Consider the following 20,555-nt stretch of genomic DNA (forward strand, 5'->3'; position numbering starts at 1 on the left):
TAATAAATAGGTTGCTGTGATTGGTCGATGAGCGGCACTTTTGGCCAATGAGACAGTGCCTTATTTAAAGTGTAAGGAAAGGAAATGAGAAGACGAAAAGGGAGGTAACTCCAGTTTTATTTTTATAGCATGGTCCTCTGTGAGTGCACAGTGAACAAGGCATAAAACAAATGAATAAGTTCAACATTGCCCCCTCCCTCCCACCCATTTAGCCCCAAAAATCCCCAGGAGACGTCGAATCCTGGTGAAAATGAATAAACGGTGCAGTTTTAGACCTTAACATATGTAAATTTGAGTTTTGCACCATGCAAAAAAAAAAAAAAAAAAAGAAATGACTAAGTCCATCATTTCATCTCATGTTGGTTTTTTTTTGCTAAAAACAGCCAAGATGCGAATGATAGTCCGATTAATCAACATGACACAAGCAAAAAATAAATATATTCTTACATTAAAAAATATTCTAATTAAATAAACATTTTCTTTTTTTATTACAATAAAAATAAACAAAATTATTACACTTCACGTGACCCGTACTTTATGAAAACCAAAAAGCATTTTGAATTTACAAATGATTGCCAACGTTTTTGAGTTAGTTGGGTAATTTTTTAGTAAATATTCTTTAGTAAATATTTTAAAATTCGATATCTTAAGATGGTAATTTAGTAATAATCGTTGTAATAGTTTCAGAAAACTGATTATTTTTTTTCCAGAGATTTTTCAAATTGATTTATTTGGACTTGGAATTCTGAAAAAATTCTTGTTTTTTCAACATTTGTCACTGTGATTTTTTTTAACACGGAAATATACATTTTTCCTTTTATAAATTAACATTGTTTTTTATATCGTTCAAACACAATCAAAATTTAAACATAAACTAAAATAATAAAAAAATAATAATCATGATAAGCCTTTTTTAAAAAGCGTATGTTTTTTCGGACATTTTTGTCCGTACAGAAAAAAAATAAAAATGAAGATGAGAACAATAATCCAGATCATCCAAATAATAGGTATGGCCAAAATGAATGCCGATGCTCAAAATGTATAAACATTTTGACCCCCTCCCTTAACTTAAGAATTCACCAAAAATCAGGAAATTAACCAATATTAATAAAATTTTCAGTATTTATCAAATAATGATTGCGAAATATAATGGACTAATTATTTTTTATTTAAATCTTTGTGGAAATATATTTTTTTGTTTAAACAAAAAATACCTTTACTAATGTTATGCTTTTCAGTAGTAAATAAAAACGCAATTTATTTTTGCTTTTTTTTATATAAATAAAGCTTCGTAATTTGTAACAATAAAAATAAAATAATTTTTACAGGAACATTATGAAAAAAGCCCCTAAAGTCCATATTAATGAATTCAATATAACTTAAAGAAAAATGAATTTCTCAAAATACCGATATTACCATTGAATTAAGCATTGTTTATTGAATATTTTCACACAAAAAATTATAATAGCAAAAATATTTCTACTTTTTTTTTAAATTACAGATTTCGCATAATTTTTATATGCTAGATTTTAATAATTTGCTTGCTCGCAAGAATGGGAAACTTTTGGAGTAAGATAATTTTTATATAATATTGGCCAATAATTAAAAAAAAAATTAATTTAAAAACAGGAAAATAGAAAAATCATTAAATTAAAAAATGGTAAAATTTATACAAACATTTACAATAGAAATGTATGGATGCCTGTCTGGGAGAGGAAAAAAAAGAAAAAGAAACCCAGCAGTACCCCTCCTTCCTTTTAATTACATGATATCATTCTCAGACAGCTTTCGACTATCTCAGATTTTGGGCCTCTGTATATTCTGTATTTCCAAAAACACTCGGTTTTGGGTCTAATTCAGCTATTTTTTGTGCAAACAAGGTGTTTTTTTTTTAATTTTTTTTTTTTTTATTTAATTCAATATCTTAAAATTTTACTTTAGTACTTTGAAATAGACCCAGAAAACTAATATTTATCTCTAAAATGATTTTTACAATGAATTTATTTAACTTCAAAATTTAGCTGAATTGGTTAGCTCGCTGTGAAAACATTTTTCATAACTTTTATTTTCACGTGTACAAATATTTTTTTCTTTGTGAAATTACGTTTAGCTGAATTGGTTAGCTCGCCGTGAAAACATTTTTCATAATCTTTTTTTTTCACGTGCACAAATATTTTTTTCCGTTTGGAAATTAAGTTTAGACCTTAACCTTTCAAATACAATAAAAAAGTATTCGGAAACCTACAAAAAAAATTATGATAAATCGGCTTTCAAAACTAGGTCCCTCCATCCTTATTCGTTTATTTTTGCCCATACCTACCAAATAATCAATCCTCAGCTCAAAAATTAAGAAACATAGTAAATGTCAGTTGTTTTTGGAATGCATGCCTGATGGACGCTCGGTTAGGGTTTGTAAAGGTCATGCAAAGATGCCTTTGAAGGCCAAGCCAAAACGAGAATAAGTTCTCATTGTAAATACCCTACCCGGATGGAACAAAATTTCAAACGAAAATGCATTGAACAGAATAAATCTAAGGGAGATAACTTGCATATCAGTCCAAGAGAGATAAATCAGATACTTCTGCGCTTACATTATAATTATTGAAACAAAATTTGAAGTTTAATCACATTTACAGAAATAGCATATACATTTAACGACAATAGCATATACATTTAACAACAATAAATGCATTATTCTTTTTAACTTTCTATCTTATTTCTATAAATTTCTACACCAACATTGTCTCTCCTCTTACTTCCACTTTAGCAATAATCCTTCAACTCCAACTTGGTTTGTTAGTTTCTTAGCTAAAACTAAAGTCGGTACTTGTACAGTTTAATCAAGACATTAAAAAAAAAAAAATGAAAATATCGAAAAAAGTTTAAATTGTACGTATCCGTTATGGAACGAAGTTCTCCAAAAAAATTTTACTTAATTTCATCAAGTATTTTTTTTTTTTTTTGTTTTTTTTTACAGCGAAAAAACAATTTGTTATGATACCGAGCAAAAGGTTAAATTTTTAGGAAGAAAAGCTAGTATTAAAGATGGGGAGGGAGTGTCGGCGCTTTAACTGGAGTTATCTTTCCATGGCGTGTTCAATAAATTCCATAATGGCTGACTTCAACGCGCTCTCATAAAAACGTGTTTTTCTACTGTAAAAAAAAAAAAACAACAAAAAAAAACTACTCAATCAAATTAAGTGAAATTTTTTTCTAGAAATCTTCAGTCCAAAATGGATGCGTACAATATAACCTTTTTTTTTGATATTTTCATTTTTTAATGTCTTGATTAAAACTGTACAAGTGCCCTTTTCTCCAAAAATCAACACCCTTCCTTTTTTTTTTAAATAAAAAATTAAATGTAAAAAAAAAATTAATCTATTAAAAACGTTTAACAACAAATTCACTGTGACAGTAATTTATTAATTTTTTTATCATTTGGTACTTAGGTAGAATAAGAACTGTGTTATTGTTGAAATTTTCCGGGCAGTTTATGTAAAATGCAGAAAGGTGCTGTAATGCTGCATTGCCAGCGTCATTTAAGAAAACATTTATTTGTTATCACTGGTCAATTATTAAAACAAAACTAAATATTTATCTTGATTTGAACAAAAATAAATAAATAAAGGAAAATCATATGAAAAAAATCAACATTTTTTGGTTTGCTATCAGTTGTTTGTTATTCAAAAAATAAATATTTATTCATATAACTTATCTTACCACAAATGTTTGGTTTGAATTGAAATTTTCTTAAAGTTTCATAAAAATTGTCTATTAATTCATTGTATTTTCTTTATAACAACAAAAAGATTTTTGTTTTCATTTTTTTTTTTGCAATTAACTTTTCATAGAATTATCTTTGTAATAACAGAAAATCACAAAACTTTCATTCAGCACCTTTCGGCATTTTACGTAAACTGTCTGAAAATTCCGATGATAGCTTGATCTTTTTACCGAATAAGTACTAAATAATAAAAATGTACAAAAACAAATTGAAAGATAAGACAAATGATTGATTTATTTTTTTTAGTCAAAATTACATAAAAATTTCTGCTTCAGATATGCGATTCCCCATAATATATGATTACTGATCTATTATATGGTGTTGTTGTCTCCCCAGTATATCCATTTCTTAAAACCTTTTCTATGTTAACTACACTGAATGATATTAGCAACAAATGAGAAGGAACTCTTCAATTTGAAAGTAAAAAAAAAAAAAAAAAAAAAGACTTGCAATATGAGAGACCTGACTTCCTTCTGGTAATGGACTTAAAACTAGTTTCATAATATATTACTTGATTATTTTACAACGCATATTCAACTGCTTGTAGCCTTCTTGCTGAGCATAGTTCCAAGACATCAAAGTAAATTATATTTACTTTAGATTCTTAAATTGATAATTACATATGTGATTTTCGCTCACCATGTTGTATTATGTTCGTCTTAGGTTTTTTTTTTGACAAATCTTCTTTGTTAGAAATAAATGCTAGTATATGACTGTTTCTTTATTTATATCACTTCTATTTTTTTAAACACTAATGCTGTAAGATTTAATTATTAATTGAACCAAATTGTTATAAAACTATAACTAATTTTCATATACTTTTCACTCTATTTTATGCACCACATTGTATTGTCCTTATGTTTGTATTGAACAAATCATCTTTGTTAGAAATAAATATTTATAAATGCAACTTTTTGTTTAATGATAGTATTTCTGTTTTATATATTAATGCTGTAAGATCTTGCTTCTGGGCAGTTAAGATGGGACTCTCAGGTAGCTAGCCATCTTAGCATAGTATTTTCAACTTGTTATAATATTCTTGTTAGATTGTGTGTAGAGACTTTTTTCTATGGCTGGTATATGCGTATATCTTAGGTTTTACAGTCTCATAGAGAGACTAATGATACAAATATTCCATTGGGGTTTCATATTTTCAAGATCTACTTTTTTTATATTTAGTTTGAGTTTTCTGAACTCTTCTTTCATTGATTGAGATTGTCGAACTGACTTCCTCATCTTGGTTGTTAGAGTCACAACGTTTCGGCTGTTTTGCCCTCCGGCCTTCATCAGGTGTTTTGTATCGAACTGGAGTCTTGAACCCAACCCTTTATTATTATTATGGGGGTACCGTGTTCAGACTCCAGCTAGGCTCTGGGACATAGTTGCTGATTCTCTGTTTTGAATGTTACTTTTCACTGCCTTCGTTCAGGATTGAACTCAGCACCTTTGGGTAACTGTAAACTTTGATACAACATCTAGGACCACTCGGCCATATGTCACTAGGTCAAAAATACAGACAATTACTATCTTCTTTCATGTTTATTTTGTATTTTTTTGCTGTTTTTCTATATATATAAAAGACCACATCGTCCCATTTCTGTTTAATGAAAACCGATTTTCTTTTTTCGTTGTAGACCATCTACTAATCGGCCAGTTGTGCATAAATCCCAAGAGCGATAGGAGACTTCTACCGTGTCTGAAAGTGACACAATGTTTGATGAGCGAGATTGGAGATGTGTTGTTGTACAAATCATGCTCTCTACCGATCCAAGTTATGACTACAGGACCATTGCCAGCAAATTCAAAATGCAAATCCGGACAGTTCAATGCCTGAGGGCACAGCTCAATGAAGTTTCCAGCTATGGTTATGGTCTTTAGTGTAGTTTCAAGTGAGGGTGACACCATGCCACCTCACATTTTCGAAGTTGGCTTGAAAATCAACACCAAAAGTGTACCTGGATGTGCTGAACATTGTGATGATCCCCTGGTGCAATTAGGTGGCCGTTGACAGATCCTGGGTGTCGCAGCAAGACTTCGAGCCGGCCCACAAGTCTAAAGAGATCCAGGCTTGGCTTCAGAAGGAGTTCTATGACTTAATATCCTTCTTTCACTGCCCCTTCCCCTCATCTCCTGACCTGAACCTGCTCGACTACTTTGTTTGATCATATGTTAAGAACATCACCAACATGACCTCTCGCAACACCAAAGTCAGCCTGATCACCACCATCCACCGAGTATTTACCGAGCTCCCGCCAGCACTTGTGGAAAATGCATGGTCTCAGTTCCGGATCCATATTGGGGTGGTGATTGAGATTAAAGGCGGTTACATTGAATAGATGTCAGATCTACTGCATAATCAAGTTACATGAATTTATTTTTTTCAATAAAAGTTTTAAAATAAAGCTGTAGTGTTTCTTTTTTTTTTTTTTAGGGTGATAAATTTATCTTTCTACCCTGTACTATAGAAGAATTGTTTTGTCTCTTTCAGATGTAGTTCTTCTGTTTTTGTCTTTATGCTATTTATGTTTTGCAACAAAACATATCTATATATCTATAAAAGTGAAATTGTCTCTCTGTGTCTGTGTGTGTGTACATTTCCCTACCAAAGTACTCTGTCAATTTTCAGTCTACAGACTCGAAATTTGACAAAAGTTGAAAGAGTTGACCTTTGCAGATTCTACCTAATTCCTCCTCCAATGTTGGGTCTAAACACTTGAAATTTTAGATGTAGGTAAGTTGGACATGGGTCAAGCTTTTTATTTTGATTTGAGACTAAAACAATAAATGTTAAGGGATCAAAATTAAAAAAAAAAAATTACCTCTGCGGTCTCTACCAAATTACTCAGACAATTTCTGGTTTAAACATTTGAAATTTTACATAAAGGATATTCATACATGGGGTCGAGCAAAGCCGGGCTGAACTGGTAGTTTTTAATATTTTTCAGTTCATATTTTGTTTGTATTGATCAGATTTAATTTTTTATTTTTTCAATTAGTGGAACTTCGCTAGTACAGTCCATTTTAATTGTTCATATTTGTATTTTAGACATTCTGCAGAGCCACAAATTCTTCAGCTATAAGTCTATGTAAAGGGTTATCTCCCCTCTTTTAAAGCAAGGCAACCTGTAGATCGTGAATGGCGATCCGTGGTACCTTATGACAAGATTCCGTCTATGGCCTGGTTGCACAAATGATTATGTGACTTGCAACAAGTTCACTTCCTCTCTATCCTTGGCTAGATTGGAGATCGGAGAGGCCCAATCTAATCAATCAGCTGGTCACATCATGCTATATTATCCAGAAGTTCATCCCCCAACTGTATTATTCAGTCTTCTTAAAATCGAAACGTTACTTTTTCTTTTCCTCATAAATAATCCTAGAAAACATGACTCGTTGGCAGTTGTAATCTCTTTTGTTTTCAACAAAATTGACACTCAGTCTTCTAGTAGGTATAACAGACGAAAATTTTAAATTAATGCTAGTTATATTTTGATTACATATTCTGAATCTACACAAATTATGGAATCTAAAACATTTTATTTCATCAAAATATCTCAAACCGATGAATTTTAACAGATTTTTGTTTAATTTGTTTTACACATTCCATATAAGATATGAATGTATATTCTAAGTGTTTTGAATGTTTTAAATTGGTCATTCGAAAAAGATATTTGATCGTTCGTGAATAGTTTTATTCATCGCATACCGTGATTGTTTACATTGAAATGTTGCCTAAAAAGTACTTTCTCGGTGCAGTGTTCATCTGAAATTAATTTAATATAACGATAAGTCATTAATATTATTATATCTTTATACTTATTAAATGCTAAATAACTCATAGAGGATTGATATGCCATAAAACAAATCAAACGTTCATCATTGTTATTTTCTCCTTTATTTCCGAGCCTCAGGTATTCCCAAGAAAATACATTTTCAAAATGGTGGTACTGTAGACTACTACTACTACTACTACTACTACTACTACTACCATCATTACAGTATTCCCTCGCCATTTCTTTTTCTCTCTACGTTTCCTTCCTTCCTTCCTACTTTTCTCTCTATGCAACCAGAGGTTTTAGCCAATCAGCATGGAGAACAATTCTGGAGGGAAAGAAGAAGAAAATACAAAATGATATTCGAAGCTGGAAGATGGGGAAACGAAGACGAAGAGACGAGTTGTTCCGGAGTCAGTACACAAAATGAAAAATCCCAAACTTTCTATGACCCGATACGACTTATAGACTTACTGCAACATTGGATATAAAAACCGTTTCGTTTTTAAAATGCCTTGTTTCTTCATTATTATTATTCCCAGGTCTGTTTCTAGACCATTTCAACACTCCCGTCTTCTTAATTTTGATGACTCCCCAAGAGGGGGACCCGCCAAAATGGTGATCTGCTCAACAAAAGTTATATTATGGTAACCGCCATAGTACTTGTGTCAGAGATGAATCTAACAAGTGCATTGCTAATCAAAATGTAAAAATAGTAATATTTAATTATTGTAATTTTATAGCTCAGTTCTATTAAATTATTTTATTTTGTGTTTTTTATATTTTTTTGGTTCTAAATGTACTTTTCCTTAAGCCATATTCTTGAAAAACTTTCCTTACTACATCTGCAATGCTTTTTGGCGCCCCTAAAATACATGATTCTTTCTACTTGACAAAATTTCAGAGGTTCTTCAGTTGAAGTCCAAAAAATCGGAGAACTGGAAGATGTTGATGATTCAGAATCGACTCTCCTGGATATGTCGGCCTTAAAATCAACAATTCCTTCAGCCATATCTGCCATCACAACGCCAATAGACTTGAGAACTGCCATGGTGAGTGTTATACTATTAATTAAAAATGATTTTATTTTTTTGAAGGTATATCAATCCTTTTTGATAGCTTGAATCACTTTAGAGCCTCAATATGTTAATGTTGAAATGTTTGTTGATTCATGTTGACTCTTATATGTAATATATATATATATATATATATATATATATATATATATATATATATCTTACTGTTACCCTTGTTTCCTCTTTTCTCCTTAATAAACTCAGTGGCAGTAGAACCTATCTCCATTCTTTCCCCTAAAAAAGAAATTGAACTTAAATAAAGTACAATACTTAGTTTTAGAATGGAGATTAGAAAATGCATTGTGAATGCAATTTTGGCAGCCTTCGTTTTCATTTACAATGAGTGATATTTCTGACAAAGGTTGAAGAAAAAGCTGTATACTAGATTAGTAGTCTTTTCCTGAATAGTCGCTTGAGGTGTCCTTATTTTTCTCTTTCTATTCCTATCCTTAGGGCCATGTCACTAATAAAAGTGCTGGAGGTAAATGTTTTACCTGGGCTGACGTTATCTACAACTTCCAACGTAAACCCCTATTACGAGGTCTCCTCCTCCAAAATCAGGGGTCTACATTCCAACCTGTCAGAGATTGAAATCCAATTACAAACCTGACCTATTGTTCCTGTGTGAAATTGGCATTGGACTGACTGCTTCCCTAGATAAGTTCATGATTAAAAGATACTCAAACTTGACATCACAATTTAACCCCCAAGATTGTAATAGGCATGGAATATGTGTCTACATTATAAATGGCTTTTTCATGAGAAGATCCAAAGTTGCCCTATATGGACTTCCAGGTTGCACTTACAGCGCTGTGTTCATATTTGCCCTTTATTCCTCCCATAATAGCAGAGTTACTATCATTAAGTGTATCTCTGAGAAAATTGATCACATCCTATCTGCTCATCCTTTGGCTAACATTCACGTCTGTGGAGACTTCAATGTTCACAATGTTGAATTGCTAGCTCACTCAAACAAGACAGATGATGAGGTTCTGTCATGATTTCTTCATTGCTTATAACCTAACACAGTTTGTTTACGAACCTACCCGTGTGCCTGAAACTGTCAGACAGTATGCCAGTCTCCTTTTTTTAACAATTTTCCCTGAACTGTGCTCATCCTCCATTCTGCCTCCACTGGAACTCTCTGATCACTCGGTTGTCTCAATTAAAATAAAAACAAAATGTAATAAGTCTTCAGATGTAATTCTCCATCGATATATTGATACTTTATGGCTGATTGGGATAGCTTCTAAACATTTATATCAGATATATATCTGCGTTTCATGTTTAAAAAAAAAATGAATTCTATAGTATCAGATCTGACTGACTGGTTAACTGTCAGTATAAACCACTTCATACCCTTCAAGAAATTCCAGCGAAAACATAACAGCCAACCCCAGAATGTGCCACTGCCATTGCACATAAAAACTACTATTTTCATTGCTTTCAATGAAATAGATATTCTAAAACTAAAGCTATCTTTTAGAACGGTCAGTAACCACTACAAAATAATGCAAGAGAGTCACATGCCCAGTCTGTCAGGTCTACAGTAGCTGAACAGTAGATTCCCATGACTTTTGGCAATTAACAAATAGACTCCTGAACAGAAGCGTCATCAATGGACCTGAGGTCATTTCATCAACATCTGACAGTCAAACTCTTTGCTAAGAATTTTGAAATCAGGGTCATCTACCCCCTGTATTTCCTCTTGTGACTGAAAACACGCTATGTGATATACAAATATCTGTGCATAATGTTGCCAAACTTATTAATGACCTTAATTCCAGTAAAGCAACTGCTTTGATGGCATTCCTACTATAGTACTCCATAAGCTTCAACTGGAACTAGCTCCAAACTTACAAAGCTGTTTAAATGTTGTCTTAAGGAGAAATTCCTCCTAACACCTTGGAAAACTTCATTAGTCTACTCCATATTTTAAAATTCTGGAGATCAGTCATCTCCCTCTCAGTACAGACCAATCAGGCTCCTGTGTGTCATGAGTAAATTGCTGGAATCTGTGATAAATAGAGAAGTAATCAACCACCTCAGCAAAAATAACAGTGACATGCAATGTGGTTTCTGTTCTCCTAGATCTACAGCTTATGTGCTAACTATAATATCACACAGGAATAGTGAATCTATTGATGGGAATTTTGTTTCTGGATCGATTGCTCTTGACACATCAAAGGCTTTTGACAGGATATGGCATAAAGGTATACTTCACAGCTACAAAATAGTTAGAAGTGTCCTCTCAATTATTAAATCATTTCTCTCTGATAGGTTTATAAGAATAGTCATTGATGAGCACGAATCAGAAGCTCATAGTATGAAAATTGGCTATTAATACTGGAATCCTTCAGGGTGCCATCCTTGGCCCGACTCTCTTGCTGATATTCATCAATGATCTCCCAAATCAGTCTTAGATTATTCATAGACATTTATGCAGATAACACTGCTATCTATGGCAACACTTCAAAAGTTGGCAATGACCAAGATCTTTCTGATTCTCTTTATTCTGACCTTGAGCAGTGGTACAGTGGGGAAAAAGGTGGCTGGTTAATCTTAATGCATCCCCCCAAAAACAAGCTTCTCTCTTTTCATCATAAATACTCTGACATCTGTCGGGCCCCAATTGAGGTAAATGGGTCTCATCTTGGGGAAGTACTGTTTTGACAAATTTTTCTGACTGAACTTCACTCCTCGTCTGAAGTGAAACACATACATCAAATCCATTGCCAAGATTGCCAGAAAAATGATTGGATCATTCTACTGCTCCTGTAGATATCTCAGTACTGATGCAATCTCTAGTTGTATAAGAGTCGAGTACATACTGAAATGGAGTACTATTGCCACATCTGAAGAGGAGCTGCTCAGAGCATCCTCTTCTGCCTCGACAGGGTACAAAACCGACTTTGAGATCTAGTGGGCGATATCTTTTTCTCCTTCCTGTTATCTTTTTCTCATGGAGGAGACATTGCGAGTTTATCTCTGCTCTATTATTATTTTCATGGTAGCTGCTTGACTGAGCTTCAATCTATGGTCCCATCCCCCCAATAAGTCTTTCATAGTAAACACCTGACTAGCCACAACAACTATCAACAATTTCCTTTACTCTATATCTGTAGTTAATTCTAAGTGAAAATTCTATGAGTAGAGTTTTTATTACTTAGAGCTGCTCGTCTATGGAACATAATACTATGGAGCTGCTTCCTGGCTGACTATGACATCATTGTTTTCAAGTCTAATGTAAACAAGTTCTTGAAGAGCTGTCCTCTAAAAGAAATTATAAAATTTCTATTATGGTACCCATTAACCCTTATCCTTGAGTGACCTTGATGAGTGGCGACTAAATATGATGTAAAAAAAAAAAAGAAAATCCAAATTTGCTTCTAACTAGCCAATTTACATTTCAATTTATTAAAATAAAAGTATTTAATGATTGCTAATATGGTGTCATTCTTAAATAAACATCTAAAAGAAAAAGTCAACTAGGAAAGAAAGAAATCTGATTCTTTTAGTAAGAGCATACCTTATTTGACTTTTTAGCTTAGGTACAAAGCCTAATACAGTAGAACCCCATTTATTGAAATGAGACACACTTCTTCATATTTGTAGTACATAATGAAAACGATTACATGAAAAGGAAAACAAAATATTTCCAATAACAACAACAAAAGGATTTATTTTATGATCTGCACATTTTGGTATAGGTGGAAGAAATCTGGGCCGTGTTCAAGTGAAGAAAAGAAAGATGGAAGTTATTTTTATGCTGTACTCGAAGGTCTGGCAGGTGAAGCATTCCATACATTTCTGTGGCATTTTTTTTCAAGTTTAAAATGGAATTTTATTGCATATCGTTCTTCTAAAGTGTCCTCACGTCCAGATTGCATTTTTGAAATTCGTCAGCTGTGACAATCAGGCTTTAGTAGGGTGTATTCGAATTCTTGCTGTAGCTGTTCATTTGAATCTGAAATCATAAAAATCGGTCAGTCATCTCATAAGATGTATAGCAATAACATCCTGAATTTTCAAGTGTCTACAACAATTTTAAATGCCTGTACAAAAAAGTCTGGAAACTTATTGAATGTAATTTGTAGTTGATGTTTAAGCGTCCAGTGGACAGAGACAGGAGAGATAGAGAGAGATAGAGAGAGACAGGAGAGATAGAGAGAGAGGAGGAGACGTCTTTCTTTGTTGCAATCAGGGTTTTTGCTGCTGACGAAATGTGATTCACAAAAGGTCATAAATAGTTCTTCAGGGGACAGATTTAATCAATGCGCCTGACAAGCTGATTGGTCAGTGTGTGACCAAATCATCTAGCAGGCACATTTCTCCACAAGAGAAAATAAGTCTTCATTTCTTACTACAACAGCCTTATCTGCCCACTACTGCAGCTTGAAAGATTTCACATGTCATTTAAAAATTATTTCATTTCTAATGAACTACAGAATATTTAAAATAAAAGAAATGATATTTGTCTCTGATCGCAAAAAAGGAAAGAAGTCGTTTAGGTATTATTTGAAATATATAACTGAAAAAATGTTTATAATTTTATTTCAGAAATTAAAGACTCTGATACTTGGATCTGCCAATTCGCAGTTCAATTCAGAATGGTCGCGACAAAACTTGGAGTTTTCTACTGTACCTTTTTTGCAATACGGCATTGTACAGAAAAAGGTTGGTATATTGTATATACTTATTTCAACTATTCTGTAATAGAAAATTAGTTTTATTTTTCCCAAATGTTTCATCTTATTTATTGAATGATCCTCCTATATATATATATATATATATATATACACACACACATATACACACATACACATACAGTGTAGTCACTAGAAAAGCGTGGAATTTGTGATTGTAAATTTATTATTTTAATTTGTTTAAATTTTATTGTTGGCTTATTCACTTTGATTTGTGCGGACAAAGTTTTGAGCATTTTATATTAGGCTAGCGAGTGGAGGTGTGTGTGGTTTTGGGTAAATCAAAATCCCGGGGGGTGGGGTGGGGTTAAAATAAAAAAAAATGTTTTGGTAAGTAAGTATGAGGATCGAACCCGAACCCTTGAGGCAAAGTTGGAAATTAAAGTGTGAAAAAAAAAAAAATGTGTGACGTTAATCATTGCGCCACCGCGACATACTAACTGAAACATGTTTGAATTTATTTAATTACTTAAATTAGCAGGTGTACGTTTTGATGACTTAATGAGGTCAACTTTTGACTGCGGGGTAGCATTTCATTTAGTGCGGGAATGCTTCTTTTTTTTTTTTCCCAAGACGTTGGGGGTAGGGGGAAACAGCTCCACTTGTCGAAATTGAATAGCAATTGTCTTCTGATATAAGGAAATAATATTTCCACATTGATCAAAGCTGATTGCTTTCAGACATTTCTGGCGATCGAGACCGGAAAAATAATGCAAGAATTAGTGTCGCTTTTATTATAGGAAAAGGCCTAACCCACATGTGGCGAGCGAAAACTGTTGAATATTTATCTTCCCGAAGTTGAGCAAATTAAATAGACAGGCGAGCTCCGTTGTTAACTCTGAGATATTACGATTTACATGTGATATAAAAGTTTTTAAAAAGTTGTTAGGCGACTGACCGCTTCTCTGAAAAAAGCCTTTTGTAGACATACAGAAAAAGCGAACACACATACACACATACATTTTCGCTTTTATATATATAGATAGATTGACAAGAAGGTTTTTGCAGAATTTTTAATTTGGATTTCAAATGATATACTTTCAAATAAGTTTTCATTATAATACCTTTACTTTATATATTATTTTAAAGAGCGCTCTATCTAGTTGTTTGAATTACCATCGTTTTAAAACAATTATGTTTTCTTCTCAGAACGTTGAATATAAGATGAAAAAAAAAGCAAATTTGCACAATTTTCATTATTTCAATTCAAGCTAGGCCGAAAAGCTGCTGAAACAGCTTGCGATATCAATGAAGCATTTGGCCCAGGAACCACTACTGAATGCACAACATGATAGTAGTTTGAGAAATTTTGTGATGGTGATGAGAGTCTTGAAGATAATGAGCGTAGTGATCGGCCATCGGATGTTGACAACAATCAATTAAGAACCTTAGTCGATGTCAATCCATGCACAACTGTTTGAGAACTTGCTTCTGAATTAGACGTAACATATACAACATTTTCCAACCACTTTAGAAACTTGATAAATGAATGCCTCACGAATTGAACAACAACCAAAAGGAAACGCCATTATAAAGCGTCATCTTCCCTTCTTTTACTCAACAAGAACGACCCATTTTTCGACTGAGTTGTGACTTTTACTGAAAAGTGGGTTCTTTACAACAACCGGCAATGCCCAGCTCAGTAGTTAGAAGCCGACGAAACTCTGCAACACTTCCTGAAGCCAGAGTTGCACCAAAAGAAGGTCATGTTGACTGTTTGGTGGTCTGCAACCGGTCTCATCCATTACAATTTTTTGAATACAGGCGGAACCATTATGGTAAAGAAATACTGTCAACAAAGGGGTAAAATTCATTAGAAACTTTGACAACAACACTCAGCATTAGTCAACAGAAAAGGCTTAATTCTCCTCTTTGATAATGCCCGACCGCATGTTGCAAAACTGACTCTGCAGAAGTTGAATGAATTGGTCTATGAAATTCTGCTTCATCCGCCATACTCTCCAAACCCCTCACCTACTGACTACTACTTTTTCAAGCATTTTGATAACTATCTGTGCGAGAAATGCTTCAAAAACCTAAGCGATATCAAAACTGTCTTCAGCAATCTCATCGCCACCAGAACACAAGATTTTTATGTTATTGGCATACACTGTTTTTGCCTTGGCAAAAGTGTGTTGATTGTGATGGTGAATAAATTTTTGTTTGAGCTGTGATATATTCATCTGAATTGACGTTTAAAACTGCAAGAACTTTCTTGTCAACCTGATAATTAAGCATTTTATAACAGTCTTTGAAAATCTTTATAAAAGTTATTTTTTATAAAAGATAAATTACCGTTCGACAAATTTTCCACTTTTCTAGAGAGCACCATGCATGTATATGTATGAGAAGAAATAAAAATGTATCAACGCTTATAAAATTGTTTATAAACAAGGACTACAAGATACAATTATTTCCTTATTCCACAGAGCTTATATATAAAATACACTTTTTGTATGTGTGAATTCATTCCCTATGAACTCTAAAATGGCTGGGCTGACTTTTTTGAGATTTCCATCAAAATACTTTATTTGTGTAAGAGTGTTCTTAAATAGGTTTTGTATTGGAATGTTTCCAATAAGTATTGAAAATTTATAATTGAAAACATCTGATTAAAGAAGGTACATACCAATTTGGACCAAAATTAACATCCTTACACAGCCTTACATCAGAAATGCATTTGAGAAGTTTTATTACCACACAAGCAGAAGCGCCTCACATATAAAATAAACAGTAGGTTCTTTGATAAGACAGGGGCGCATTCAAAATGAATGTTTCTGTTTAGATCCAAATTGACCCATGATACTTAACATTTGTATTTTATACTTCAAGTCATTATATAAAACTTTGATCAAATCAATAATAGGTTCTCTACAGTGCAATGTAGATTACAATATATTGTGGACTAAGTCACTGCAGGGAAGCATGTGAAGTTTCCTCTTGTTGCACCATGGTGGGTCCCTGACTAGAGCAGGCAGTCAAACAATTTGATTGAAAATGGGGGCAATTTCACTGATTTCAATTACAGTAAAAGTATTGAAAGTGTGAAACGTTCATTGATCCTTATTCAATCCTGAGCAATGTCTCATATATATATATATATATATATATATATATATATATATATATATATATATATATATACTAGCAGGCCGCCTGGCATTGCCCGGTTGTAAAATATGCTTAAATATGATATTTTGATTAATGCAGATTTCGTTATTATTATACTAGCAGGGGGGGGGTTACTCGGCGTTGCCCAGGTGTTTGGAGGTGTGTGTAGTTTTAGGTAAATCAAAACACCCGGGTGTTTGTGTCGGGGGGGGGGGGTAAAATGAAAAAAAAAGTTTTGGTAGGTAAGTATGAAGAATTGAACCTGAACCCTTGAGTCAAAGTTGGAAATTAAAGTGTAAAAAAAAATGTGTGACGTTAACCACTGGGCCACCACGAAATAGTAACGGAAACATGTTTGAATTTATTTAAGTATTAAAACTTGGCAGGTGCCCGTACTTAATGAACTTTGACTGCGGGGCAGTATTTTATTTACTGCGGGGTAGGATTTTTAATTTTTTTTTGTTTCCTCAAGATGTTGTGAGGAAAACCAGCTCCCCATAAAAAGGGGATTGTTCAAATTGAAAAGCAATTGTCTGATATAAGGAGAAACTCCACATTGATCAAAGCTGATTGCTTTCGGACGTTTTCGGAAAAATGCTGCCAGTATTAGTTTTGCTTTTATTATACAAAAAAGCTTAATGCACATGCGGCGATCAAAAAATGTTGAATATTTATCTTTTCAAAGTCGAGCAAATTAAATAGACAGGCGACCCCTGTTGTTAACTCGTAAATATTATCATTTAGATGTGATATAAAAAGTTTTAAGAAGAAGTGAATCGACCGATCGCTTCTTGGAAAAAAGCCTTTCTCGGACATACACAAAAAGCGAATATACGTACATACATACACACATTTTCGCTTTTATATTTAAAGATTATATTGGACCCAATATATAATAATGATTTTAAAAGTTAAAAAAAATGACTTGTGCGCCACCACGAGAATCGAAACCAAAATGTTTAACTTACAATTTACTTTTCCTTTGACATGAATGCCTGACCTATGAAGACAATTTTTTTGCAAGACTAAAAATTAAAACAGGAACCAATAGCTATTACGTTACGCATGCATATTCGTAATGCCGACATTCGACCTTCACCTAGCAAATTCCATTTTTTTAATTTTCACACTTTTGCACTGATTTTCCCGGCTAAAAAACAAATATAAAGTTTCGCATGGGTTCGAATACCCTATATAACTAACGATGATCATCCCAGAAGAAAACCGAAAAAACTAATACAGAATTAGTTAAAATAAATGCTTTAAATAATATGCAAATTAGCTAGATCTTTTGCAGACGAATGCAATTCCACAACCCATATATATCAAAGTTGTATTTTCTTTTTAAATAAATAGCAAAAGGAGTTTTTAATATGAATATCAATACACAAAAAAACAACAAATTAAAAGGAGTACATACGGATGAGAGTATTGTAGTTTGCCTGAAACATTTTGTACATTGTACAAAGTATTATATTAATTTCTGCATTATATAAAAAAATATGAATGAAAAATCAATGAATTGAAATTATATTGCAATAAATCTTTGGACAGGTTATTACAAAATATCGCCTTGTGCAAAAAACAAAGAATAAAAATAAGTCTCAGAAGAAAAACTGAATGAGTTTTTCTGATTTTGAAAAAGTTAAGGTTTGATAACAATTTACTTCTTTTCCTCTTGGATGAAACTCCATGGAACCTTTTTCTTCTCTGTACTCATTGAGTATTTGAAATGACATCAATTCATTTTACTGATGAAGTCTATATATAATGAAATGTGTTGAAACATTTTTTATTCCAAATATTAATATGAAATAACTGTCTTTTTTTTATTCTTGTTCAGCTCAAACAAAGTATATTGCCAGTTGGATGCAAAGGGCTATTATTTGGAATCATATCTACAGAGAACTATGTGAGAAGATGAGCGAGATGTCTGTTCACATTGCATTTAAATTTTTGCATGTTAGTGCAGTTAGGGAAGCAGGACATAGGAAGAGAATTCTAAAGTCTAGCAGTTTGAAGGAAGAAACTATTAGAAGGCTTTCCGGCATCTAGGGACTCCTACAGTTAAGGAATTGGAATTTTGCTGCTAGACGGATTTGTTGGGAGTATGTACATTGAAGGAGCACAAGTGCAGCAAGTTCATCAAAGCGCATTCCATTAAGATACTTGTAAAGCAGGTATAGAGATACAACAATGCAGTGATGAGACAGAGGTTGGAACTTGGTTGATAGTGCGGGGCCTATTAGATTAAAGACTATTTTTTAGACCCTGTCTAAGTGAGAGAGACTATTGGTAGATTCACTAGCCCAGATGTGACAACAGTAATCCATGCATAGGCGAATTGTGGCTTTGGAAAGATATAGAATGCTCTCTAGCGTGATTAACTTTCTAGTACAGTAAAGGTAGCCCACCTTCTTTGCAGCAGCCTTGACAATGTCTTCAATGTATTTTTTCCAGTTCATGTTGTCTGTGATAGTTAAAGTAAGAAGTTTAAAAATTGAGCACTTAGATTATTAGTCATGGGTATTGGTGGGTGAGGAAGACTCTTGCAATTATTAAAGAAAAGAAACTTAATATTAGTAGTATTAAATGTTAGCATCTATTTATGGCCTTATTCCAATATTGACTAGAGGTTGTTTTCTAAGGTTTCTACCATTGTCTTAGATATGTGTACATATCTTTGTTATTCTATCATTCTATTGGTCCTTTGATTTACTCCTTATCTAAATGACCACAAATGCAGAAAAATGACAGTCATATTCTTTGGGAAGGGAAACTCTTGTTTATGTCACAGGAAAGCTAAAATGCCTTAAAAATGGCAAAAAAATTTGGCAATTTGGGAGAAATAAATTTATTTTAATGGTTTCTGAATTTTTGAGATGAGAATTAATGATACAAATTATTTTGATTATTTGGACTACTATTCTCATCTTGAATCGTGTAATGGATAAAGTACTTAGCAAAATTCAGTTCTAAGTGACACTCTTATGGAGGTTGAAGGTTCAATCCTCAATGTGGGGGCGATACTAAAAATACAATTGTAAATTATTTAAGACTTCTACCCGGCCACGGCTGATGGAATGAGAGCATGCTACTCATATTAATTAAATGAAGGGTTCCATCCGAAATTCCATGCAGATTCTCGTGTTTGAGAGAACGATTCCTGAGTTCGCAGCAAGAACTCGTCTAACTACAACAATAACAAAGAAATTTTCTTTCTCCTTCTCTCTCTCTGTACCAAAAACCAAATGGAATTTCCATGAACAAAGTTTCTTTCCTAGAACATTCCATTGAGGATCAAGATACCACAAATCTGCACAGTCGTTTTCAAGTCTAATGTAAACAAATACTTGTTGAGCTATCCTTTTGAATAGTCAGTTCTTCTATCCATTCCACCCAATGATTTCAATTTCTCATGTGATGGCATTCATCATCCAAGTGAAAATCTTTTAACTCCAGGGTTTTGATAAAAACGAAAATAGAGAATTTGAGTGAACAGGTTCATTTCATCCGATACAATATGCATTTATCTCTCACAGTGTGTGTAAAATGAATAGGCAATGTTTGTGTATATTTGTCTCTGTTTTGTATGTGTATGTATAAACTGTATATACAAGAGTTTGGTTAGTAGTGTATATATGTTGTTGCTATGTTTAGTAGTCTGTATATGTCTTTTATTATGGATTTTAGAGCCTTCAAACCCAAAAGGCTCAGGCAGGATCATGTTCTGTGAACGTGCAACATCTCTGAAAGAGAGAGAAAGAAAACTACTGTTTGTTTTTTATACATGCTAAATTTCATAATGAATATTTCTTTGTGATTGGTCAAAAGAAACTGAAAGAAACTGTTGATTTTGAGCTTTTGTCCAATCCAGAATTGATATGTAAAACAACATTCACTGCTGCTGCTACTAACATGCATAAATTTGTATGCCCCCCCCCCCAAATCTTTCAATCGAGAACATGCATTGCACGGAGAGAAATAATATGGAGATTATGCTATGGATGTGTAATGTGAATTTTAAAGACAGGCTTGGTTCTGATGACCTCAGAGGAAGATTAAATCTGGACGATATAGAGAGGCGTGTGCTGAAGTGTTGACT

At 33.1% G+C, this 20,555-nt stretch overlaps 1 protein-coding gene across 1 annotated transcript in view; it reads left to right on the forward strand.

Annotated features, from left to right (window-relative positions):
- LOC145291474 (putative ubiquitin carboxyl-terminal hydrolase MINDY-4) overlaps positions 1-20,555 on the forward strand; it is a 140,785-nt gene that overhangs the window by 57,271 nt on the left and 62,959 nt on the right. Inside the window, exons 6-7 of the mRNA XM_080137350.1 lie at positions 8,462-8,609; positions 13,194-13,310. Coding sequence (XP_079993476.1) covers positions 8,462-8,609; positions 13,194-13,310 — 265 coding nt within the window. The remainder of the gene's footprint in view (positions 1-8,461; positions 8,610-13,193; positions 13,311-20,555) is intronic.

The sequence above is a fragment of the Euprymna scolopes genome, chromosome 12 (genome assembly GCF_053919585.1).
Source record: "Euprymna scolopes isolate OS-2025 chromosome 12, ASM5391958v1, whole genome shotgun sequence".
Lineage (NCBI taxonomy): Eukaryota > Metazoa > Mollusca > Cephalopoda > Sepiida > Sepiolidae > Euprymna > Euprymna scolopes.